A 27,847-nucleotide genomic window follows, 5' to 3' on the forward strand; every position below is an offset into this window, starting at 1 on the left:
TTTATTAAAGTTCTTAGAAAAAGGTTTCCCGATTATCTGAAATAGATACAGGTGGAGTATAAGGTCAAGGAAGAAATATTAATTTGTGGCTACATTTCTCGCTACAGTTCATTACTGATATTTTTTATTATTATGTTTCTCTCTTTCTCTTGATGATCCCTGATGTACTAGTCAAAATTTTTAAGTTGTGTGATGATGTAAGAGCTACATCAGTAAGTAATTCCCTCATTAGATAATCAAAAGTTATGGGGATAACAATGATGTGGAAAACCCGTAGTACTATATTTCCCTGCAGTAAAAAATTTAATGACCTCTTTGGTGCACTTTTTGAAGACATATCTATTTAACCAAAACTACTTTATATAAAATATGAATTATACAAATTGTGAATATTTTTCTTGGATTCTATTAATATTCTTCATCAAATTCTCTGTTTATACATACATGTAAATATTTGTAGTTCAAACAAAACCATATCCAGATCAAAAAATTTTAACAGATTGATAGAACCAACCCTCACTGGCAATCATTTTTTATATTTCTGTATCGAAATGTTTGATAACATTTTTCAACTCAGAGAAAACCAAGGAAAACTACCGCAAAGAAAGACCAATATTTGCTTTTAGTTCGGTTCTTCTCTTCGCAACTAGCTGGTTAAATAGCAATCGCTTTATGAGTTCTTATCGCTCCATTTATGATACGGAGAAGAGGGTCCCATTATTGTATGAAGAAGAATTTGTCATAATGGTCGTATACTACCAAATTTTCAAGCTGTTTAAAACTTCGTGTTTCTTAATGATAATGTTCGTCAGATCGCTTTCGAACCACCATCTTGCCCTAACGCTCTTCCAAAACTTCAAGCTATACCTTTTTCGGCATGAGTTCAATATACCTCAAGAAGAATTAAATAACCTTATGGAAGGCATGCAAAGGACGTGTCAAGCAGTCATCGATGTCCATAGAGGACATACAATGTACTAAATTTTATGTGTGTATAAATTTCATTAAAAATTGCTGATTTATGTTAAATTTCTTAAGTCGTATATAGTCTTACAAAATAAATTTAATAAATTTTTTATAAAATAAAAAAGTTAATGATAAAGCGATTTTTACATAATACAACCCTAACATTTAAACATGAATTTATTTCAGTTTGTCCATTTGAATGGGGTTGAAATATCAGGCTTTGGAAAGATAATCTTTTAATTAGAAAAATTATTGAAAAGTTAATCAGTCCCTATTTGATGTGATCAAGTGTTAACGTGGTTTGTAGAAGCGTAGAAGGTTTGGATGACCAAGAGATACTATAGAAAGGCAAGTTCGATACTTGTTGCTATTGACTTTTACTGACCAATCAATGCAGTAGGTTAATCAACTGTTGTATTGTCAATATACTGTAACTCAGTAACAAGTTCGAAGGACATCTGCCCCAGGAACAAATTAATAACGCTTAGCTAATAGATAATAGAATAGCCTAATAGCATTAATATATCTAATATTTTTGTCACATGATCTTCGATTACATTACTTCCTTTGGGTAACGTAACTCTCGTTACGTTTACCCCGTTTTTTTTGAAACTACTACTTTATATGGAGATATCTGGTTTTAAACTAAAACTCCTATAACTAACATATGATAAAAGAGATTGTTACTGGGCATATTTTAAGTAAAATTACAGTTGAAATAAAAATTATTTATTATATTAGAAACAGTACATCTACATATTCTAAAACTACTAATTTAAACGTTTTTAATTTATTTCACATCATTTCAATTCGTTCGTTGTAATTAAATTTACATTTATAATAATCCATTTATAGGTTATACATTGCCAAACATCAGTAACATAAATCTAAAGATAAATAATTTATGTTAGTGATATTACAATCCATATATTAATATCAATCGACATTGACTAGAATTCACCAGTACTCGATGAGATTTTTAAACCATGCGTTATACTGATACCCTCAACACAAAACATGTATTTAGTGCTTGTAACTATTCAACAGTGTCAGTCTTATTTACAAATTATACACATCATTACATATATTAATTTTTGTACATATCGCAAAGCACCTTTTCCATTGGAGTGTTGCCTATTGTCTTTTGAAAGAACACCGCTTCAATCCTGGAAGCCGGTACTATCCTCAACAAAGGCAGCATAAGGAGCAACCTCCCAAATCTTGCAACCTGACCGGGCAATTGAGTACGACAATGTTGCCACAGCATTACCTGCGCCTGATCTTGTAAATTCTCGATTTGGCTGGGGTCCTTCAAACCTCTGGTCTCTAAAAAATTCGATTATGAATGACTTAATTTTTAAATGTGTGAGAAAACGTACCTGCTCTAAAAAGGACAATGGCTTTAAGACATGCAAATTCTGCGGGGTCGACGTGTACAGACTTGAAGCGAAGTAAAGTGTCAGCCAGAATCCTAACGTCAGTGGCTGAGTGGCCGTTTTTGGCGTGTTCATTGATGTTGAAAAGCGGACTGGCCGAAACGTCCAGGGGCATGCACCATTGGATTGCGTTCAAGAGAAATAGATCGCTCCAAGCTTCTTCAAGTAAGATTACCTGCAAAATAATAGTTAATGTAGAAATATAAAATTTGATCAGTGGTAGGAAAGTAGTACCTGATCTCTAAATGGTAGGCTGGCAAAGCTTGGCAAGTTCTTGGCCCACTTTACAGCCATGAATAGAAGTCTAGCGGAGGTTTCGTAGATGGTTTCGTGAGAAGTCGGGTACAAACCACCTGCTAAGGTTGCTGGTTGAGGTTCAGGCCTTACGGGACCGCTGCTAGATGAAACACCACACCCGGAGGTCGGAGTGTCTTCCTCTTCATTAGTCACATCTATACTTTCCTCTGCAATCAAATGAGTGTTATAAATAAAACAAGGAAATTACACCCGTTCTAAAGTCAGTTGAAATTGAAGAATGTAGAAATAAGGCTCCGAGAATGCAATATCAATTTCAAATAGGTCTAAGCCTTCGACGCTCCGTTGTCGTGGGTTTCCATTTAAAAGGAAATTAGAACGCCAGACCTTTGGTTGGCAATGCGAAACGGCCTCTTGAATTTATTCAAATTGAATTTATTAATTGGGATCCCGGGCGAAATGGATTTTTGTACCCTTGACATCGCGCCAAAAGGACAGACTCCGCAACTCCCCAAAGAGTAATTAGGAGAGTAACGTCATTTATAGCTAATCCAGAGTAGATTAAAACTCCGCGTCGACCTTCGTGTATCACATACATACACATACACACTAAATCCGGCCTTGGATTTAAATTTATAGCTGGTTGCCATGCTAAAGATACGGTGTCGAAGTGTTTCAGCTTTTAGAAAGAGTGACTTAGATTTTGAAAATAGTTTGATCTTTAAGCGTATAATTAATGCCAATGCTGCAGCTATACAACAAACCGATAAAAGAACACGTCCTAACGGGGTGATGTTATTCATTCGCATATAGTTGTTTTTTTTAACGTCAATTACAGCCGAATTGATCCGAATGTACATCGGACCACCCACCGTTCGATTGTTCTGCGAGATAACAATAAAACAACACGATGTTGAACCTCTGCGCCACGGCGGGCCGGATTCGCGTGTCCGTGACAGACGTCAAAACAGAAAACGCTGAACAAATATGTAAACCCTGGGGCTCTCGCGAGTCAATAAAGCGTCGCGCGCCCCCCGTACAAAACAGTGGGGGTTGCTGCTGCATCGGGTAATAAAATAATTACCGCCCATCAAGTCGATTCGCACATAAAATTGGCCCGGGGCATTAAACTGGCCAGCCGATTTGATTGCCGGATTTTCAGAAATGTCGTAAATGTTGCGTTTCGACCGACCGATGATGCGTTTCGAAGGGCTCGTGAAAAAGCCGCTCATTCTTTCGACCAAATTTGGAAATGTTTAAATCTCAGTTGGTGTTCTCACTAATTTTGCTTTACTTTGGAACGGAGGCGTCTGAAAAGTTCCAATTGCCTCTAGTGAAACTGATAATTTACTGTTTTGACCATACCAATCATCTTCACGATGAAGAATTTCGATTCAAAAACTTACCATCATTGTCACTGGCATTTCCATCTTTGGAAGGAGAAGGCTCCCTATTAGGCATTCCAGGATGGGTGACTGGCGGCATCAATCCGTGGCTGTATCGTGCCGGAGACAAGGCCATAGACAAAGACACGGGTGGCCTGAAAATTCCAAAACTATAATTAATATAGAAGTCTGAATATGGATCAAAATAATCGTAGACATTTTTTTCCTTGTACCCTTGTACAACTGAGAATTGAATATCTGAGGAAAACCTTCGTCATTTGATGTATGTGAGATCGATGGATGCATTATCATTGTTTATATTTAGACGTGGTATTTTGTTTGATTGGGTACAGCATTGATCAAAAGATTACGCTGAACTGAGAACGCTCTGAAGCGTGAACGTTGAAGCTTTTGAAGCTTTAATATCTGATAGGGGGTTAAGCTTTCACATGCCAGCACACCATTTTGTCACATCAAACGCTTTCGCGATGTTAATGTCCGCGTGCCTGTAAGATTATAGTTCAGTGGACGTGATCAATAATCCTTTGGTGATGTGGAAGTTTCATTACGTTAACAGTGACGAGGTTTCGTGCATATTATATGTTGGTTTATTTATGGAAATATTTAATAGCCGGTGTGTGATTCTTGTAATATTCTTACCCAAACACCCCAACAGCGACCGCAGCTTCCCTTAGAGCACGTTCTTGTTCGGCGCTCATGTCTCGAAGAGTTTCCGGTCTGATTGTGGCCGTGTTCCTGGGCTGTCGCTCATTTTGAACGGCTGAAACGAAAAATGTTCCAGTTTTATTACAGGCACTCGATTGAATTAGGTTGGAATTTTGATCTGTTTTAGTATTATCCCGAATATTAAATTGGTTACTTAAATTTTGAAGACTTATTCCGCGATTATTAATAATTGTGAACATACCTAAAGTCCTTGGAATTTTGATAGCTTAAAAATGAAACACATAATATATTTGACTAATAGATTTTTGATTACAGGCATTTTTTCCATAAATTTGTTTATCAAATGCATTAATACCAGTATAATTGAGTTTCAACGGCTACATCAAACGAGTGATATTAATAAAATTAATATTTACTTTTTCAAATAGGGTATTTTGTATTGAAAACCATAAATTAGTAATGTCATTTTGCTAAATCATCTTCAATTTTACTACTAATTAAAATAACATGTACGTTTTAATGATTGATTCAATATGGTACTTTAGTTTAGTGTAAAGTCTAGTTGACACCATTCAACAGACAATTTTAATTACACTTTGTAATTAAATGCAATAAGTAATATATTATACAAATAATTTTATACTTTTTTAAATAAAAATAACTAACTAACCTTTGTTACAAGCAGGATTTTCAGATACTACTAAAACATTTATTACATTATTTTTATTAATATATGATCTATTCCACCCTGTATATTTTGGTCTTGATTTGATATTTTGGAAATGAAATATGTTGTTTCAAATTTCATTAGAGACGTATGCTTTTTATATTAACAAAATTTAGGCTACTTATTGATATTGAGAATAAGTCAATTTGCTATGAAGTTATATATAATTTATTTAACAATAAATCAAAATTAAAATTCTCAATGCTTTACATTTTCAACAAGGATTTTCTGCTTGAATAAGATAATATGGCCGAATGAGAAACAACGAAACGCATTAAAAAGGTTCTATTTACTGGAAGAAACTTTAATTTTATTATTTCAAATGGAACTTCCCGTTATTTTTTTAATATATATAAATTTCCCAAATTTATCACTAAACTACTTAACAATATCAGAATGAATTTGTTTTTTTTTTACTTTAAATGTAATTTGTATGTTTTTATAAGTACTAAAATAAGAAATTAGAGAAACTCAAAATTTTATATACAAACAGCTAAAAACTTCAAAGATATTTAGCTTTGCTGTTCCCCAAAGTCTTTTTTCTATTGAATCACAAACATGAAGCTCATTTTTATGAATATGTGAATTTCAAGTGGTTTAAAATACTGAGAGTTCTTCACATCCAAAATTAAGTGTTCTGGTGGAAAAATAAAGGAGAATTTCAGCCATACATCAAAATGCTAATCGAATAAATATATAAAAAATGTTACAGTACAAAAGTGATATTGAAAAAAAAAACGTTTAAGATTTGTGATGTCTTGAGAATGTTTGCAATATTTTTATTAAAACCTTTTCAATACTTCTCTTAAAATAAACTTGTGCTTAAGCTAACATAAACAGGTAAAACTAGATATCTCCAATTTGATTCCAAGAAAGTCAATAATATCAAAAGTTTTCCTTGGTCTATTTTCTACATTTAACAAAAATTTTGCAGTTTTTTTACATCGGTTGTTAGAGATACTAATTTGACCATTCTACATATTAAATGGTTTCGAAGATATGGTCGACAATTTCAACCCCCCATAAAATTTTTATTTTAAAAAATATTTAATTTTATTTAATATTAACAAATTCTAAACGATTAATTATTAGCCTTTTACAGTATAATAGTTTTCTATTTCAAACACAGTAAAGAAGTCCAATGAGAATTCGGTATTTGAAAAAACTTAAATACCTAGAAGCGTTAAAAAAATTATTAAATATAAAAAACGTGTCAAAATGGCCGATTTTAATGAAATACGCCATGAATTTTCATAGTGGTCGAGTACGATTATTGCTCAAATATTGGATAATGGAACCCTTGTACCATTATTCTGAATTGTTCAAGAACATTTTTGATAATTTGGTAGAAAATATGACTCGTAGATGTCAAATGGTAATGAATAAAAATGATGGATATACAACTCCGTGATTGAAAAAATTGATTCATTATTATAACCAAAAAAATTTTCAGTAGAAAATAATAATATTTGGATAATCGTATATAAATAAATAAAGCAGCATTTCAAAATATTTGTCTATTTGGAGGTGGTTATATTATGGTTTAGACTGGGGTCTATTTTGGAAAATTTAATCCGTGTACCGCATGCAGAAAAGCCTTAATGATATCCAATAGGGCTAACATAATTATGAAAGAAAATTTTCAATAATATTTATGATAATTTGATGTATACCAAAGAATAAATCCCGTAAATATCAAGCAGTTATTAACAAAATTGATAGATATAATGTTCCAGAAATATATATGAGATTTGTAAGCTCTTGTAGTGAATTCTAATGATTAATTTTCTGCCGTTGACCAGCTAGGCATTTACCATAATTCAGAAAACGAAGAATAAATATTAAAGTTGCTACATAAGTGTTTCAGTCATTTCATTGATGTTTTATCAGTTTGCAGAAAACGATCCCCTATCAACGTTTTTATAATTATGGTAACTAAATGATGTTAAAGGGTAAAACCCACAAATAGATAGATAATTTCCCTTCAACGACGGCATTATTTTCGACCGAATTCAGTCTCACGTCCACCACAAAGTGATCACCCCCATCATTATGACCCACAACAGCCGTGGCGAAAAAGGCCCGACGAGGACACAAGTTAGACATCATTGCGGCGTTCCGCTCAATTATTTTGCATACGCGGGGGATTAGTGTTTGGCACGTGTGGCCCCGCGGTCGGGGATTTGTACGCAAATTGGACGCCCCGTCGCGAAAATTCCGCCGCTTTGGTCACGTCGTAGTGTTTTCACTTCGGTATCCGTCAAAGGGTACGGGCCGAATTCACGGGACATTAACGCGTTTGCGACGTGCGTGTCGGGCCCCTGCGGCCCGGAAAAAATTGTTGTCGTCGAGTTTTCGACGCCTAATGGGGGTCGGATCTGTGGATGTGACACGGGGAAATTTTAACTAACGGTCGACGAGACAAAAAAAACACATCGTGTTGTCTTTGCACGATTGCGCCCATAAATGGGGGCGGAACTGTCGGACCTAAAAAAAAGGCTTGGAAATAAGTTTTAAATGGGACCCGTCGTAAAATAATTATACCATTATTATTATTCTTTTTTTTTCGTTAACGGTGATTTATTGTGACCGTCGGTGGGGAACGAGAGCCTAAAAGCGTCGTGGTTGGAGGCATCGAATCTCGTGGAACGTCGGAAGAGACACGCGTTTAGCCTCGAGTCTTCTTCTTTGCATAGCGCGTTTATTGCCTTCGTTTGCGCGAAGTTACGTTGTGACGGGGCTTACTCATATTATTAATCGGGTGGAATTGTCGTTTATCGATTATCACGATGCCGGCATCTAAAATTATCTAAATTGTAGCTGGGAAGCTGCCGAATCAAATAATAAGGGGTAAAGCTTGAAGTAATTAATGAGTGACATTAAACTTATATTAATCATTGTTTGACAATAATTAAATTTAGAATATTTTAGATTTTAGAAAGTTTAATAAAATTTATTAAATAAATCTAATTTCTAATCGAACTTTGACTTATGATGCAATGTTCAAGTATCATAAATTTAATTTTTTAATTATGATGATGACTATATTTCAGTTACTATTGGAATTTAAAATCATTTTTTAGATTACGACCTTTGCTTTTGTCTATTCTTTAGCTGTACTATACACAGTGAGCACATAAAAATTTATTCTCCGGGTAACTTTTGAACATTGAAGGACCTCAAATAAAAATTGTAAGAATGTAATTTTATGACATTTGATTTGAAAGACATTTTTATTCTCTATTGATATTACTTTATCAGGTTACAGAATTATGTTCCTTCAAAAAATAAATATTGCATATATATATATTTACACATCAAAAGTCGATTTTACTGACTCCATTGTATTTGAATTATTGGTTATGCTTCCAATAGTAATTGGATGAAAGAGACTATTTACGACCTCATTATATTTTTTTTCGGTTTTAATAGTTAATATTTGAAAAAAAAAAAACAGGTGTGGTTAAAATAGTTGATCAACGTTGTTACACGTTACTGTAAAAAAAGAATCAATAATAAATTCCAATATATAGTAAATGAAAAATTGTATATTATGGTTATTTTTAAAAATTTTTAAATTTACAAAAAAAAAACAACAAAATAAACAAATGGGCAATTTTCGCCAACTTTTGGTGTATATGTTCTTCAGAAATTTTAATTCCATAATAAATAAATAAATAAATAAATATTCCTGTTTTAGTATATATATTTACTTACTATTAAAATAATCTATTTATTTTGTTAATTGGATTAAACTGTTAACGAATAACAAAATAAAAAATAAATTATAATAAGTTCAAATATCTTTCTTAAATAATGAAACCCTAATAATCTTTTTTTAGTTTTATAAAAAAAACTTAACTAATATTTTTTTATTAATGTAAATACAAACATGTAAATTCGTTACAAAAATATCCATATAAATAATAAAGAATATTTTAAGTTAATTTTACTAATTAATGGAGATTATCGGCCATATCTTAGAAATTAGTAATTGGATAAGTATATTAAAAAATATCAATAAAAATGATTAAAAAATATAAAAAAACGTTTCCAGGAAGGCCAGTAGGGGCTTAACATCACTGCTTTATCAGAATCAATCAATTAATCAATTTTTCTTTATAATTTACCTTATTTTAAGATGCTTCATTATTAATTTTTTAATCTTGAATATTTGTCATATTTTAAATTAATATCTATTTACTGTAGCTGTTAAAATGATATAATTGTAACACAAATTAAACATTAAAATAATTAACTTGTTAACTAGAGTTTGGCTCAACGAAAGAAATTATTAATTGAATAGGTATTTTAAAAATATTAATAATGAAAATGATTCTGAAAAACGTAGAAAATAACCATAAGTTTCTAAGTTTTCTACCAGTTAGTGGCGCATTTAAGATATTTGTCATATGTCAAATTAAAATCTCTTTAATGTAACTCTTAAAATAATGTGAAGGTATGAACTTTGGAAGAAATGGAAAGAATGTTGAAAATAATTATATTTAAGTTTTTAAGATGGTCCTGAGGGAGCTAACATCATTGGCTTATCAGAAAAATCAATTTTTCTATTAGTAATGAAAGAATTTTCTTTTATGTATTTTATAAATATTGCTATATTACTATAAAATTTTATTTATTTATTTATTTATTTTGAAAATTTTAAATGGATTGGCAACATTTTATATATAGATAAATTAAGCATAAAAATTAGAGTTAGAGAAAGTCGTATCTTAATATATTATATTTTTTGTTACTGGAGATAAAATATGTATATGTTATACCATTTGATATTTTCAAAAGTTGATGCAAATTTTGTAGAGTGGTCAAATTAGTCATGTATAGTAGCTACAAACCTTAAAAACTTTTATTATCAATGTTTTTTTTTCAAGGACATTTTTATTAGCAAAATTTTTTATATTTATTTATTTAGTAGTTACTGAAGTATGTCTGAAGTCCTCCATCAGTTTGTCATCCGATATTTTATTTTTCTTTTTTAGACTTATTCTACATTTTAAGATTAAAATTGTTGTGCTCAATAGTAGGAGATGTGAATGTGAAAGGTTTAATTAATAGAAAGTTCAAGTTTTACGTCAATGGAATGACAATCATAATTTTAATAAAGATATTTTTTCCAATAAAATGATGTCAATTCAATGGAGTGTATATAGCATTTCACGTAACATAAAATCGATTTAAAATTGTAATTAAGGCGCCAGTCACTGAGTTGATCTAAATAAACATCTTTTCAGCGTTGTGAAGACCTTTTACAGACACATTGTACATTACAGTAAACTTAAAACTCCCATAAAAAGGATAAAGTAATAGCAATCGCAAGAGGCCAATTACAATTAAAATATACCGATGTGTAAAGCAATTAAATAAATAAAAAAGCTGATATAAAGACGTAACATTGGATTTAAGCCGTGTGCGTGTAATTAAAGTGAGCATGGAGCTTGCCATTTTCCGACCACGAGCAAAGAATATTCATTTAATGCAGAACGGACGGAGGATAAAGCGGATTCCGGCCCCGGAATATATTCTTTGTTTCGCTTTTTTGTCTTAATAACATCAAAAACGGGATGAACGCCGCAAATTGACGAGGTACAAAGGAAACCTCACCAGCCAAAACCAACTTTTCAACTTCCTTTGCCTTATTATTCATTCAAATTTGCCTTGGCAAAGCTTTGTGGTCGCCCGACTAAAACCCTTAAAAATAATTTCCGCATCGGGTGTTTGTCACAAAGACATTGCGACCGACTGCGCCAGATGGAACGGTTGTCACGTTTCGCCTCTGGAAGATCTTTCATATTCACCGTACCGGTTTGCAAGGGGTTAGGCGGGATACGCGGACGTTTATTTTAATTTGTTTCGGAAGCGTGTTAGCTTATCAGTTCAAAATTGTTGGGTGTCGTTGGTGATTTCTACTTTAGACGGGGGATAAACAAGAAATAATTGAGAATTTAACAATGATTTGAATTGTTTTCTCTGAAAAAATTCTTTTCAATTCTAACTATTAGTTAGGAGTTGAACAAATCGGTATAAATTGATGGATAAATTCAAGATTTCAACAAATACTCACATTTTGAAACAGATGTAGCTTTAACCTAACTTAACTTATTCTTTAAAAGCCTATGTCAAATTCAATAATTTTAACCAATTAAAAAAAAATGTTTAAAAATATGAATTTGATATTATATTTTAATTGTTTTATGTTGTACAGGTCTATTGTACAGTGGTAGCCACAGAAATAGCACAAAATTAAAAAAAAAAATAAAAAATAAAAAAATAAAATATAAAATATAAAATATTTCATTAATTTAATATTTGTCCGATAAGTTTATAAAACATATTTCATTTTTCTATACGTTTTTTTTTTGCTTTTTTTCACATATTTTCAAAACGATTGAGACATTATTTTAAACGCACATGCAATTAATTTTTATTAGGATTTCTTTTATTTAATAACTCACTCACTTTCTGTGAGAAGAAAGAAACATTGCACACCAGAAAAAAGTGTGACAAATACAGTTTGTGACAATAAACTAAAGCATAAATAAATAAAAAATTGAGCTCTTGATACTTTAATTCTTTTTTTTAAGATGGAAATACTCGTAAGAATCAAAAAGAACCAATTTGTGTCGTCCTGTTCTGAAGTATACTCTTAAACAAGTTTCATGTGTAGAGGATTTTTCAAATAATTACTTATTATTGAAAGGATTAACACATTAAACAAATAAACAAAATTGGAAGATTAACTAGTTAATATCAGTTAATACTTTAACAATAAGAACAAATGAGTTATTAATTATTGTTCAGGCATTTTTTTAAATCTTAGATTTTAGATTTGTGGTAATAATTCTTGTATCAAGTTTATGAATAAAATAAATTTCAATAAAAAATTATTACATTCTTTTGAAGTTTTCAAAGATACTTTAGAAAAGGTTAGAGATATCAAAATGCGCTTTGCGGCAATAATCTAATAACTATAAATAAATAAAAGAATTGTGCTCTTGATACTTTAATCTGTTTTTTCATCCAGCGTAGAAATAATCTTGAGAATCAAAACTAACCAATTTGGAATATACTGTAACTTTAAGAAGTAAATAAAATAAATTGTGATAATATTGACTAATTAATGTTAGTTAATATTTTCAATAATAAGAACAAATGTGTATTGATTAATAATTATTGTATGTATATTTTTTTATATCTTAGATTTTTTTGTGATAATAATTCTTGTATCAACTTTATGATTTAGTAAAATAAATATTAACAAAATATTATTCTTATTCTTTTCAAGTTTTCATATATATTTTTGAAATTGTAAGAGATATCAAAACACGATTTGTGGCAATAAACTAATAACTATAAATAAATAAAAAAATTGAGTTCTTGATACTTAAATCCGTTTTTTTTATAACCTGGAAATGCTCGTAAGGATCAAAATTAATCAGTTTGGGACATCTTGTATTAAAGTATACTTCTTATAGATGTTTCATGTATAGAGGATTTTTCAAATCATTATTTATTTTTAAAATGATTTGTTGAAAGGATTCTAAAATTTAAAAAGCAAAAATATATTTTATATCAATTGTAATTTATTTTTAAAAAGACATTAATCAAATAAATAAAACTGCAATAAGAACATTTGTACATTTTTTTAAATGTATCAAGTTTACTTACTTAAAATAAAATACCAAAAAAAAAAATATATATATTAATGTCTGGGTAGTTGAACTAAAATATTAATGCAAAATGATAATTTTATACGAAAACTTTTCATCCAAACGTTTTGTATAAAATTAAAATAACAAAGCTCACAAATCCATCGGTCCGATAAAAGCGACTTTATTCCGTGGAATGAAATTTAAATTTTAGATTAATAGCCCCACCTAATCCAACAATAACAGAGAAGAGCATCAAAAACAATTTCATTCCGGCAAATCGCAGAACTCCATGACCGTTTCGCAGCCATCTATTCAAGATTGTAAATTACAGCAGTGTAATACGCATGCGATTTTGGTGTCCCGCTCTCAGAATGTGACCGTATCCGCCGACGCCGCAACGCCGCACCGTCACATTCACGCCGGAGATCCCGGGAGTTTTGGCAGAGCGTTTGGTGGGAATTAACCAGCTTTGAATTCCATTAATCAGCGTCTCCTAAATCCGGGCTATAGCTGTTTGTTACAGCCAAGCTGACGCCCTCTGCCACCCGTCGCGGCCCCCACCTCACCCCATCTCGAAAACCCTGCCGTAAACGACGGCGCCCCCATTTGTGTGTGTGTGTGTATGTGTGCGAGATTTTGTTGCTCTTTAGACTCTTCAGGCACTTAAAAGACATTGACAGACACGGCGCGATTACACCGTCTTCGTCCGGAAAGGATAACGCTCGGGTTGTTATGGAAGTATGTAGATTTAAGTACTGCAAGGCGTCGTCGGCTAATCGGATTTGCGTAATTAATTCGAATACGTTAAGGTTTATAGACAAAAATTTCAGTTTAATTCATTAAATTGAAGAGTTTTAAGTCGACGACAGCATTCGAGTCGGATGTTCCGATTCGAATTAAAAGACAACTTTCACGCGAACTGTAGTGGTTAAAATCTACTAAAAATTGCTTTCATTGCGTTACTTTCATGAGTTTACTTTCATTATTCTCTTCAAAGACATCTACAACATTAAAAAAATATATTAAGTTACAGGAAACATAAATTAGAAACTTAATTACCTCCAACTAAGCTTGTAAAAGTCACATCTTGTTATCTTCCTTCTTACCGGAGATTAATTTATGAATTAAAGGAGCATTTAAGACCTGAGAGCATCTGAAATTCTATCTTGAAAAAATTTGTCATGTTTATTTTAAAATAGTCTTTTTATTGTATTCCTTAAAGTAAAATGATGTTGAATTGGAGGGAAATATTCATCAATTTGATTGAGCCGAAATTTACAAATCGTTGAGAAAATTTCAAAAAAAATATTAGAAAATATAAAATATTTTTAAATAAATAAATCTTAAAAATCAAATAACTTGTGAAAGTCACATCTTGATATATTCCTTCTTATCGGAGATTAATATATGAATCAAAGATGTATTTAAAAGATCTGGAGTTTCATTGAAAAAATTTGTCATATTTATTTTAAAATAGTACTTTTACTGTATTCCTTAAACTAAAATGATCGTGAATTGGAAAAAATTATACTCGACAACATCAATTTAGCTGAACCGAAGTTGAGACTTCATTCATCAACTACTAAAATTACTAATTTGTCCACTAAACAAAATTTACAAATCTTTTAGAAAATTTCACATGAAATATTAGAAAATATAATATATTTTTCTTACTACCTCGGTCGAAAATACGTATTTTGCTCCCCGGTTCCACGACAGAAAATTGTACTTTTCTGTCGTGGAACCGGGGAGCAAAATACGTACTTTCGACCGAGGTAGTAAGAAATAGTATTTTACACTACAAGGGAAGAAAGTTTGAGATTCCTGCACTGCGCGACATATCGCCCGAGGCGTAGCCGAGGGCAAGATAGATGGCGCGCAGAAAAATACTATTTTCTGCCGCGGAACCGGGGAGCAAAATACGTACTTTCGACCGAGGTAGTAAGAAAAATAGTATACACTACACGGGAAGAAAGTTTGAGAGCGCTGCCCTGCGCGCCACGATACGCAGGGCAGGAATCTCAAACTTTCTTCCCTTGTAGTGTAAAATACTATTTATAGGTAAATAAAGTTTAAAAATCAAATAGCTTGTGAAAGTCACATCTTGATATATTTCTTTTTACCGGAGATTAATATTTATAAATCAAAGAAGTATTTAAAACATCTGAAATTCTATCTTGAAAAAATTTGTCAATTTCTTTTAAAATAGTCTTTTTACTGTATTCCATAAACTAAAATGATGGTGAATTAGAGAAAAATATACTCGATTACATCAATTTGATTGAGCCGAATTGATATTTCATTCATCTACTAATTTGACCACTCAACGAAATTTACAATTCGTTTAGAAAATTTCAAATGAAATATTAGAAAATATAAAATATTTATAAACAAATAAAGCTTAAAAATCAAATAGCTTGTGAAAGTCGCATCTTGATATATTCCTTCTTATCGGAGATTAATGTATGAATCAAAGATGTATTTAAAAGATCTGGAGTTCCATTGAAAAAAATTGTCATATTTCTTTTAATATAGTACTTTTATTGTATTCCTTAAACTAAAATGATGATGAATTGGAAAAAATTATACTCGACAACATAAATTTAGCTGAACCGAAGTTGAGACTTCATTCATCAACTACTAAAATTACTAATTTGACCACTCAACAAAATTTACAAATCTTTTAGAAAATTTCAAATGAAATATTAGAAAATATAATATATTTTTATAGGTAAATATAGTTTAAAAATCAAGTAGCTTGTGAAAGTCACATCTTGATATATTCCTTCTTACCAGAGATTAATTTATAAATCAAAGAAGTATTTAAAACATCTGAAATTCTCTTTTGAAAAAATTTGTCATATTTCTTTTAAAATAGTCTTTTTACTGTATTCCCTAAACTAAAATGATGGTGAATTAGAGAAAAATATACTCGACAACATCAATTTGGCTGAGCCGAAGTTGATACTTTAATCAGCTACTAAAGTTTCTAATTTGACCACTCAACAAAATATACAAATATTTTAGAATATTTCAAACGAAATATTAGAAAATATACAATATTGTTATACGTAAAGAAAGTATAAAAAACAAGTAATTTTTAAAAGTCACATCTTGATGTATTCCTTCTGACCGCAGATTATTTTATGAATTAAAGAAGTATTTAAAACATCTGAAATTCTTTTTTGAAAAAATATCATATTTCTTTTAAAATAGTCTTTTTTCTAAATCCCTTAAACTAAAATTATGGTGAACAGGAAACAATTAGATTCGATAACTTTCATTATGTATTTTTTGATACATATTTTTTTCATGTGAAATTTTGTTTACTATATAGTTGAAAACACTAATCCAAAAATCTCTTAAAAATTTATCCCTTGTTAGTTTTGAAACTATTAAAGCATAAGAGGTTCTAAATAAATAAATAAAAATGAAAAAGTTTTTCTAACGAATAAAATTGTAAATTAACACCAATATTGTAATACGAAAACGGACGTAATATATATGTAATAATAAAATGATGAAGATACGTAGGAGGAACTCGAGTCATGTCATATCCAATGTGTGTATAAGTAAGTTTCTGTGGGGAAAAAGGCATGAGACGCGGCCCGCCCCCAAAAGGCTGCTAACATAAAGGACGAAAGTTAGGGCCACGGTCCTGGGAGAAGTGAGAAAGCTCCCGATGAACATTAGAGAACTGCAAAGTTCCTCAACGCTCGCGCCAGCCGCATACTGATCAGCCGGGGGAATTTATCACGAAAGTTCAGTTCAACAGTGGATCTAAACTGGAAACGAACAAATCCCATTTCCGCACTCAATTCTATTAAAATGCCCGTCCGGCCCTCGCACACGGGCTACAGGGCCGGTCGTGCCGCCGCTGTACGTATGGAGCACGAGCCGCGCCAATTAAACGGGAGAGACAGAAACCAAAAGCTAGGATCGATTTTCAGTTTGTTAATCTGCGGAGATTTGAATGGAAATATTTTAAATCTCGACAAAAAACGCCCCGCTAATAACGCGGATCTACGAACTTTGCGAAGAACGAATGGAGCCCACAACGAAAATTTTGATTGCCCACGTTAATTCTTAACCAAGGATGTGGTGATATTGGCACTCGCTCTACCTTTTTTTGTGGGACCATCTGCTGTCAGCATACAAACATAAAATCATCTGAAGACGATTGATTAGAGTATTAGTTGCAACTTAGCAAAAATCAAAATTCAAGAATGAGGAAGCCCAAACCAGAACATCTACCAACAACAAAATTAACAAAAGAAAATCTTCATATCATAACATTTGAATTTTTATCTTATTTCGATCTACAAATGACCTACAATGTTTATAATTCAATGAATTAAGTATTCGTTAAAACGTGATCGTAGTTACAGTAGTGAAAAAAAGTATAGAATATTTTTAAAAATTGAATTTTTATCCCCTGAGATTTTTTATATCTGTTGCAAAGTATTAAATACATTTACTAGTTTGTGTTTACCGTCCTGTATTCTACTTAGTATTGCGACTCATAATTTTATGTTTTGATTCTTTATATCGGATTCGTTTTTTGACGGAATATTAATTTATTTGCGATCAGTTATACTTAAATATTTCGGTCAACCCCAACGTAGGAATGCCTAAACACATTTACTTTTCTCTTCAATTTATGACTTTTGTGAATGTGGCCGAAAGCAATGTTGTGGAAGAAACACTAAATATTACTCAGAGCGCTCTTTAGAAGATTTTGTGTAAATTTCACACTCAAGGTGGTGTTGAAAATCAACGTAAGGCAGGATATTCACGAAAAAACAAAATGGACAATTTTGGATGGATAATTTTTAAATACAGAGATATACTGTATTTTTTTTATGAATATTAATAAAATATTCCATTCTTTTTTCAAGACCAAATAATTTTTTTATTAAAAAAAAAAAAATAATAAACCTATGAATATAATAACCATTGCAATTAATGAACCGATCTTGCAGTAAGTTAAATTTTTTTCAGATTTACAACAACAGATTAGGGAAAATATTAAGTAACATTTGTAACAAGTAAGTAAATATTCCATACTTTTTTCCATTACTGTATATAGTCTTGAAAACTAGTAAAAATTAATTATAAACTTTAGTTATAACTCAGTCACTTTTCATCCAATAAAAATGAATTTGATACCATCAGATAGGTAATTTAATAATCTTTCTCATAAAATTACGCATCTAAATAAATCTAAAAACATAAACCACTATCTAACTGAAAGAGTATATATTTTTCATGATCAGCGCATCCAAATTACCCTTTTTATATTTTAATTAAATTCCCCGTCGCTCTTTAACACGAACTTTCTGTTCTTCTTTGTCGCCGCATCCCTGTTACTGTAAAATTAAATGACGTACATCGAATTGATAAATAAACATTAGATTCGATTTGCCAACGACATCAAACCGGAGGATCAATGAATGATACGTGGAACGAGTCCATGGCCCCGGAACCAACGACGCTTTCCCAACTTTCATCCTTTACTCCTCCGCCTTATCCCCACCGCCGCCGCCATCTACACGCCTCCGCTTCCGCCGCCGCCACTTCCGATAATTTAATAACGCTGCGGAAATTGAACGTTGGCCTTTATTCGCGGGACACGTCGTCTTAGCGTAAATTGCCTGCTTTCGATGGAACGAGACGAATAAAAAACAAACCAGGAAAAAAAATATAGGAGATACACAACTCGTGAACTCACCATCTTTGTTCATCCCCATGGCGAGGCATTTCTTTAGCCTGCACGCCTGGCATTGGTTTCTGTGTGCCTTGTCCACGATGCAACGACCTGTTCCTGCCTGGCATCTGAAATAATTAACAAGCTGTAATTACGTGTAACATTTTCCTTCTACGTTTTTATGTTGCATTTAGGGTTATGGTAGGATGGGTCTATAGATGTATGTATGTATAGTAGTGGTGGTCATTTTTAAACTTTTTAAAATATTAAATATTTTCGCCACAACTCTTTTATTATAGTGAACTGTTAAAATAATATTAATTTACTACTGTTATTTTATACAATAAACTGCTATATTCTTATTTTACACAATGTTACACATATTTTTCTAAATTGAGCTGGACATAAATATAATTTAGGAAGGGATTTTTAATTATTAAATCTGTGTTAATTAATTTAACATTAATAATTTGTGTAATATACTTTTTATTTTATAATTTTGGTCTCCATGGCATATACTTGACCATTTTTCGAATATACGAAAAGTTTATATTTCTTCAATATTCTTGAATTGTTGTGAAGAGTTTGTTTAAATTTGTAAATTTTTATGATAAATTACTGATACAAATCTTATATTTCTAATCTTCAAAAGTGCAACAAACATATACTACATGGTAAAAATATCAAAGAGGAAACAGGATGTAAATTATAAACTAGATATTTTTGTGTGTGTGTGTTAAACTGCTTGTCGGACAATCTGTTATGCCGTTCATTCTTATTGTTTGACAGTAAAGTGAATAGATAGGGTCAAAACCCCCACAGTATTTTCATAAAACAGGGGGTACGGGTGTTAGACGGCAAGTGTCGTGAAATGGTCCCGTGCCGCACCTGAGACCCACCAACTTGGGCCCGAAGTACACCAGGGGCGGCCATAGGTTTTAAATTTTCTCCGCTTTGTCACATGTCCCGGATCAGATAATTAATGCGTGAAGGGGAGGCAAGTGAATCCTGAATATATGAGCAATTAATGCGATGGCATTCTGTCGATGTAAGTTTGTTGATTAAACAAAAGAGTCATCCACATAAACGTGCCGCCTTTTAAAGTTTAAAGTAATTCAGTTTTTATGTACTTTTTTAGGTTTTAAATTATTCTCGAATGTCTGCTTTCCTAGGATATGAGCAGTGTGCATGGAATAATGTAAGACAGAATTTTGTTTCTGAATTACATTTCTTCTTTAATAGAGATCCTGGTCCGTGAGCCGTTTTAATTCACGAACTCAAGTAATTGTCTAGTTTTCTAGTTTTTACTGCTCTTGTATTTGTCTTTGAAATTTCTGTGAGTCACAATTTTATTATTGGCATTAAAGGCCTATACATTGTGCTTATTGTTGAACGTTTAAAAGTATTTACCTTATTACGTAATCTTATTTAATACCAATAATCTAATTTCTATTACTATTTATTAACAATATGATATACATACATTTTTATTCCTTAGTTCACTTTTCCTCTTGTTACCCCCTCTACATTAGACAAAACTTGTATCAACTAGTGGCTTAAACTTATCAAACTACTAAACTCTCAACTAAATATTGTTTATAAATAAATGGATGTATATTTGAAGGGACTAAAGAGGACAAAAATTTACACATTATCGTAACTTTTGTCCTCCTTAGCACCACGAATTATTTAAATGTTCCTCTTAAATACGTTTCGCGTGCATGTTTATTGGTGAGATGTAGCATAAAAATATTTATCTTTGATAATTCAAAGTAATTTAAAACCAATACATAAAATAAGAATAACAAAAAACAATCGTTTTGAAAAGATAAATTATGTTTTTTTAGTGTATTAAATCTGGTAACAAAGGTGAAGGTGACGCGAATTTGGTTATGTCGGTATGAGTGGATAAATAATAATTTAGTTCATATTGACATAAATCTTAAACTACTTATTCTAATTGAATACACTATTTTGTAAAATGTATATGCGTTACTACGGTTACAGTTATATGTTAGTTACAACTTTTTATAGAATTATGAATATGCATAATTTTTTAATGAAATTTGTATGTACCCATTTCAGTGAGTCCTTAATCCAGATTTGGTATGAAAAAATTATTCTGTAGGTTTTGGTTTTAAAACAAAAAACGTGACATTTTGTCTAAAAACGCACATTTTCATGCACTAGAAAAATAGTTTGTCAAAATCGGCTAAAAAATACAAATTTTATGGGGGTGACCTGTTGGGCCACATTGTACATAATATATAATAAGATATTAATTAGGTACCGGAAGAAGTAATATACCTTTTTAGTTCATGAATTATTTGAATAATTTTTTTATTTATTTATTTATTATATTTTAATAATTTTATTTTGTCATTTTTCCTATATAGTTTTTAAAACATTTTATGGGATAAAATTGGAGTATTAAAATGCTTTAATTCATATAAATTTGGTTTACGAGTTCAAAAATCAGTTTAAAACAACAGAAGTAGGATGTCGCATTCGCAATGCCTTTTGGAGAAGGAGCTATATGTGATAAAATAACAGCGAAGAAATTAAGCAATATCTTGTGCAAATTCCTTTTGCGGTGTGTTTAGAAATAGGCCAGTCATTAAATTGCATTTAATCAACCATTAGAAAGAGGCTTCATGCGATGAATTTCAGCAAAAAGTTGGGCAAATGGATTCTACATAAATTAAATGAGGATAACAAAATTAGGCGCTTATCAATTGCCAATTCTCTCTTTGCACGCAACGCAAATGAGCCTTTTATTGATCGTATTGTTAGATGTGAGGAAAAATAGGTGGACTTTGACTATTCTCGCCTGTCTGGACAATGGATTGAAGCTGGTAAATCTGGAGGAACTGTAGTTATTCAAAGTCAAGCTTCTTTAGTCAATAGAAGGTTTACCTCATCCACCTTATAGTCAGGATATTTATTTTTCTATGTAAAGATGTTCTTCATGACATCACAAGATAACATGTTGCATTAAAGAGAAAGTTAAATACCCAGAAAAGTTGTTGACAATTACGGAGATACTTTGAACCCTTACTGAAAGTGTTACTGAATAATTAATAAAAATTGGCTTTTATTTTATTGTGTGTAGCGACAACGCGGTATACTTGTTTTAAATCTAACAAAAATATTGCCATTCCAGAAACATGTACAGTAAAAAAATTAGGTGCCCTCGAGATCATATATCAAATTTGTTAACATATTTGAATTTGTTTCCCAAAAAAATCCCTGTATGTCAAATTCTATAACGTTGACTTTCAATAAAATATGAAGAATATTGAAAATAAATTATTAAATTTGTATTAAGGTAAATTTTTTAACTTGATAATTGATCGTAGGATTTTGTACAGGCCTTGTATAGCCGGTTTAATTAATTTTGAGAGAAGATGAAATAATAATAAATATATAATAAATAATAAAGTTTAACATTAAAAATGTAAACATTTTTGAGGTAAATTAATAGATGACTTAGATTGGTAATTTTTATTCTTTCTTTCTATATATATATATATATATATATATATATATATATATATATATATATATATATATATATATATATAATATTTTTTACGGAGAAAATATTTCAAGTAATGGAGGCAAAATCTATTTGAAATGTCTATTCGATTTTCGATAAAACTATTTTATTCTAGTCTATAAAATAAAATTAATTTAAATAGGTATTTTATATTTCCCACTAATCCTTTAATGTATATACCACCATCGAGAACAATTCAATGAGTTTTATGGCGATTACACCACCAACTTCTCCCAGCGGGAAAACACATCAAACAGTCATAAAACTAAAACCAATATCGGAAAAAATATATATCTATCCCTGTTATTTTCTCCAAAGCCCATTCGTTAAAAAGTTTCTGTATCCCATCAACACTCAAAAGCATTTTCTGAGATTGATTCATATTATTTTCATCCTCCATTACCTTTTTCTTTCGAACTTCGCTCAGAAAGAGATGGAATTAAGGCGATTTACTTTTTATTGTATTTTTTTTTTCTCTCTCCCGGAGACACTAATCATTTTCTTAGACAGTGTATCTATGCGGTTTCGTGGGGAAACACTCTATTTCATTCTTGTCCTATGCCCTGTAAAAGAACCGAACGAAAAAGGGGGACGAAAGGCGTTTGAGGGATGTATTTTTGTAAATCCCAGGGAAAGCAGTGGGTCTGCCATTTTTCCCATCTGCTTCCCCGATTTCACTTTCAGTCCGCTATAAAGTATAGTTCATGGGTTTTCCTTCGGCACAGGCTCGGAGTAAGGCGCATTCAGCACATTCAAATTTTGATGTTATAAAATAAACGGAAATTTACTTTGAATATTACGTAACTCTATAAAAATAGTGAATACTCAGGAGACAGATATTTTCTGTATTGAGTTTGTTGTTGAACCGGAGCTCACCGCGTCACTCGACGGTATCCCAAGGGATGACGTCCAGGATCCGAGGAACCCGTTCAATCCGGAGTGTCGAATGACCGACCGTGTTTGTAGGAAATGAAATCGGGATAGACTTTGTTAATCAGATTTAACTGTTAATGCGCCGCAATTTATTAGTGATCTGCATTTAATTCCCCAATTTACGACTTGGAACTTTTGGGTCAAACATTTTGGCGCTGGTTCCGGCTAACTACTTTTCTAAAGACTGTTGGGTACGGAATAGTTGTCTTGGTCAATTTGGCTTATATCGTAAATTTAAATTAAATCATATGCAAATTAATAATTATATAATATTTTCTGAATATTTACTCTTTTCAATAAAATATGTTAAAAATCAACAAAATTATATATAATAATAGGACAATGTTTATTAAATCTTATGCAGAAGTAATAAAAAAAATTAAACCACAGCAAATGTAGATTTTCTTGAGGAACTTGAAGATTCCTTATTTTCTTTACATTCGACACGTAATTTTTAATTATGATCGTATCTAATTACACAAATATTATATGTATTGTAAATATAAAGAGAAAATTTAAAATTAATTTAAACCTTTAAAAACGTTTATTTCAAAATTAACAAAACTAGATTTGATTAAAATTAAAAATGTACTTTAATTTTTAGAGAAAATTGTATGTTGTATTTATAGTTTTTATTGTTTAATTATCATCTTTCTTCATATTCACAAGATTAAGTTGATTATGATCAATAAGTCATAACTATTTTTAACAGCTTATTTAATTATAATACGTGTTATAAAACTAGAAGAATAACAAAAATTTCTTAACATTTAAATCGTCCTTCAATAAAAACAACACAAATTGAATATTAGAATAATGATAATAATATATTTAAATTGATTGTTTTCATTAAAACCAGGTTTAGTTAGAATTTATAATGTGTGGTTATTTTTAGAGAAAATGGAAATACAGAAGTGGTCATAATTATAGGAACTTATATGTTAAAAATCCGACCTATATTATAATACTTGAATTGAATGTCAGTACCTATAATTTTCATTGTTTTTATTGTATCTACTATGCGGCTGGTCAATCTAATTTTATTCTTTCAAAAAATGCGTACTATTTTATTTTTCGATGAACAAAATTATACCATCTTTTTACTTTATGGTCATTGCTCTCTGTGAATTTAAATCGATAATTCTTTTGCTTATTATAATTATTTAATCATTGGTGGAAATAAAACTATAAGAAAAATTATAATTCAGATTTACCAAGATCGAGAGAAACAGGAAGAGATGGCTACATAAGTCAATCATTTTCTGCATTATTAAAATATTTAGAAGTGTTCGTTGGAAAATCGATAATTGGATCATTCAGGAGGAAATGAGACTCGAAATTACTTCAAGGACTGTGAGGAGATGGTTAGTTGGTGGTGGTTTGTTTAGACCTACAACAAAAACTCTGGTTTCTATTAAAAAAGTGAAAGTTCAATTTTAACACACAGAACAGTGACGAGGAGTAGTTTTTAGTGACGAGTCTAAATTTAGTTTAAAAATGATGGTTCTGCTTACATTACACATCCTACAAGGACAAGAATATACAAAAAGTTTGTTATACCCGTAGTGACACATGCTGGCTCTTACGCTATAAGGATGCTTCAATTCTTCTGGCGTAGGCCCTCTTAGACTTATGTGCAGGGATAAATTAAACAACAATTTGCTTCCATATATTGAAGACATGATGCTATTAATAAATGTGTTTCAACATGAAAACGGCTCTAACATCTACATTTTGTCTGACCCTTTCCAACCATCAGACATTAACCTTATAAAAAACATGGAGGAACATGGAGACCAAATTTATCACAGCAACAGAAAATGGTCGAGTCTATGCGGAGATGTGTCAAAATAATAAAAGAAGGATATTATTCAATATTAAGTTAAATAATATTATTTACTCATTAAAAATGCCTTTTAAAACGAAGTTCCTATATTTATGTCCATCTCAATTCAGAAATATATATGTGACATTTTATAGAATTAAAATATAGAATTATTTTTATATTTTTAGATCTGGATTCAGTAAAAAAAGGCTATTTATGATTATCAAACAGAATTCAGATGTAAACTTATTTGTTCTTATTAAGTGTAGATTTAATTAAATGAAATGTTAAATAAACTAATTGAAAATCTTAATTTTTCATAATATTCAAAAATAATTCGTCAACATTTAGTGGCGTGAAAAACGTACGTCGGATTCGGTTTGCATTTTTGAACTGGGATTTGGCGAAAAGGGCTGAGATCCCGCCGCGGCGTCGGACGATCGCAATCGATTGACCATCAGGCCACGGACCCGATTCCCGTAACCAGATTACGGGGCACAAAGGACCGGCGACCGTCATCCCCTTGCCCCACACAACGTCCCCGATTCCCGGATTACCGTGGGCACCAGGTTCCCTAATTGATTGCGGCCGATGGTCCGCACTCGCCCATCCGTCCGGGCCACTTCAATCATAATGAAATCCGAGTTATGTTGTCATGTCATGTATTGAAACTCATTTAGTCCCGTTACATGGCTATCGATCCCCCGGTGTTCTTAGCCTAACGTTTGCCGGTAACAATGCCTGGCAGGATTTATGGCCGGATTAAGGACGATCTGACACATATGACGACTTTTTCGAGGATGGCGCGTTGATTAATCGCTCCGCAACACCTCCCAACCCCCGTTGCCGTGGCCTTAAATCAATCGTGCCGTTTTATTTATACGTAACGTTCATGTACGGATTGATCTGCAAATAAAAACAAGTCTCCAACCAGTGATTCACAAATCAACGATTAAAAACCAAAATTGTAAATATATCTAATGCATATTAAATTAAAAAATCAACTCGAAATATTATTTTATTTTTATCTGTAGTTTCAACATTTTTATTTTTTTTTTTTAATTTAAATAAAAAAACAACATCCTCCTTAAATCTGTATTTTCAGTTATTTTCAAAACTTACAATTTTTTGTAAAATTAGTTTTAAATAAATTTGAACCTATTTGAATTTTATTTATAATTTAAATTGCTGGTAAAAATATGTTTTCTTATTTTCTTAAAAATATAAAACAAATAATTTTTTCAATATTACTAATCTCAATAAATTAAAATGCAGTTAAGCTTTAAATAACTTTTATTATTTTGTTGATCTCAAATCTTTGTATTTTTCTCAATTTTATTTTTCTATGATTCATATTTTTAAAAAAATGCAATTGTTAAATGTACTTAAATTTCCTCCTACTTTATATTTATATATATATATATATATATATACAGTACGAAAAATGCTCTTCGTGTCTGGATGTTGTAAGAGATGGATGCACGACAAAGAGAGTAAATTTTTGCCCGGTAGTAAGAATCCCTACTCTCAGAGACAATGCGCCGTGCTGGTGCGCACCGGCGCACAATGTAAATTAATCTTTGCGAATGCATTTACTAACTCTCCGTATGCGTAGGGATGTAGTTCGAGTTCTTCGGATGCTCCATTTAAATTCCGTAACTTTGTATAGTTTTCAATCTGTAAAATGAAATATTTTTTGAGGGTATATCAAAAACAAAAATAAGTATTCTAAAAATAAACTACTTTTTTCAAAATAAAAATGTATCCCAAAAATTAAATAAAATATACTAAAAACAACGTCTGCGGAGACGAACCGCATGCTAAACGCAGCAAAACCAAATGATCCCCTCCAGTCAGTTCGGCCCGCCCACATAATTGCAGGTATATCTTTCCTTTTTGTTTACAAAGGGGTATTGATGTTCCGTCTCAATATGCGAGTAGACACGTTCATCATTTTTGATACGGTATATATATATATATATATATATATATATATATATATATATATATATATATATATATATATTTCACTATTTTAATTTATTTATTTGTATTAATAAAATATAATTTTTTAATTTCACTAGAGTTTGTAGAAGTATTATTTTCAAGTTTAAACTAATTTAATAATTAAATTACAAATATTAAAAACTTAATGTAAAAAAATATTTTTCTAATTTTTTGTAAACTTATTTCACTATAATTTTATTTTTCAATAAAAAATATACTTTCAAAGTTGAGAATTATTCGTCTCATGCATTCATTTTATTTTTAAGATATATGTTAAACGATTAAATTTAAAAATATAAATCTTGAAAAACTATAAAATGAAATTAATCCTTCCAATTATTATTAAGAAATTCTGAACTATTTTTAAAATACATGTTATTTCAACATTATGATTATTAATTAATTAATATAATATATTAATTTATTAATATATTTTCTTGTAAATAATCAATAAATTTTTGTTGAAGAATAAATCAATTTTTCTATTAATTTAATTTATTTAAATATTATGCATACACATTTATAATATATTCGATTTTGGAAGTCAAACTATTTTTAAAAGGCTGTAACTTCAAAATTATAATTTACTTATTGATATGAATTAAATATAATTTTTATTTCACAAAATCTTCAAATATATTACAATATATTTATTGTGATATCAATGTACTTTTTAAATTAAAATTAATT

The 27,847-nt window shown here is 30.8% G+C and overlaps 1 protein-coding gene across 1 annotated transcript; it reads right to left on the bottom strand.

Moving 5' to 3' along the window:
* Window positions 1-1,773: 1,773 nt before the first annotated feature.
* Window positions 1,774-20,346, bottom strand: LOC109597779 (photoreceptor-specific nuclear receptor). The gene is made up of 7 exons (XM_049970579.1): window positions 20,317-20,346; window positions 18,858-18,961; window positions 4,703-4,823; window positions 4,064-4,197; window positions 2,637-2,866; window positions 2,346-2,577; window positions 1,774-2,292 (listed from the first exon to the last, which is right to left on the bottom strand). Exons 2-7 carry the CDS (start codon window positions 18,874-18,876, stop codon window positions 2,054-2,056), a joined length of 975 nt encoding a protein of 324 aa, XP_049826536.1. The 5' UTR covers window positions 18,877-18,961; window positions 20,317-20,346; the 3' UTR covers window positions 1,774-2,053.
* Between the last annotated feature and the right edge of the window lie 7,501 nt (window positions 20,347-27,847).

The sequence above is a fragment of the Aethina tumida genome, chromosome 1 (assembly GCF_024364675.1).
Source record: "Aethina tumida isolate Nest 87 chromosome 1, icAetTumi1.1, whole genome shotgun sequence".
NCBI lineage: Eukaryota > Metazoa > Arthropoda > Insecta > Coleoptera > Nitidulidae > Aethina > Aethina tumida.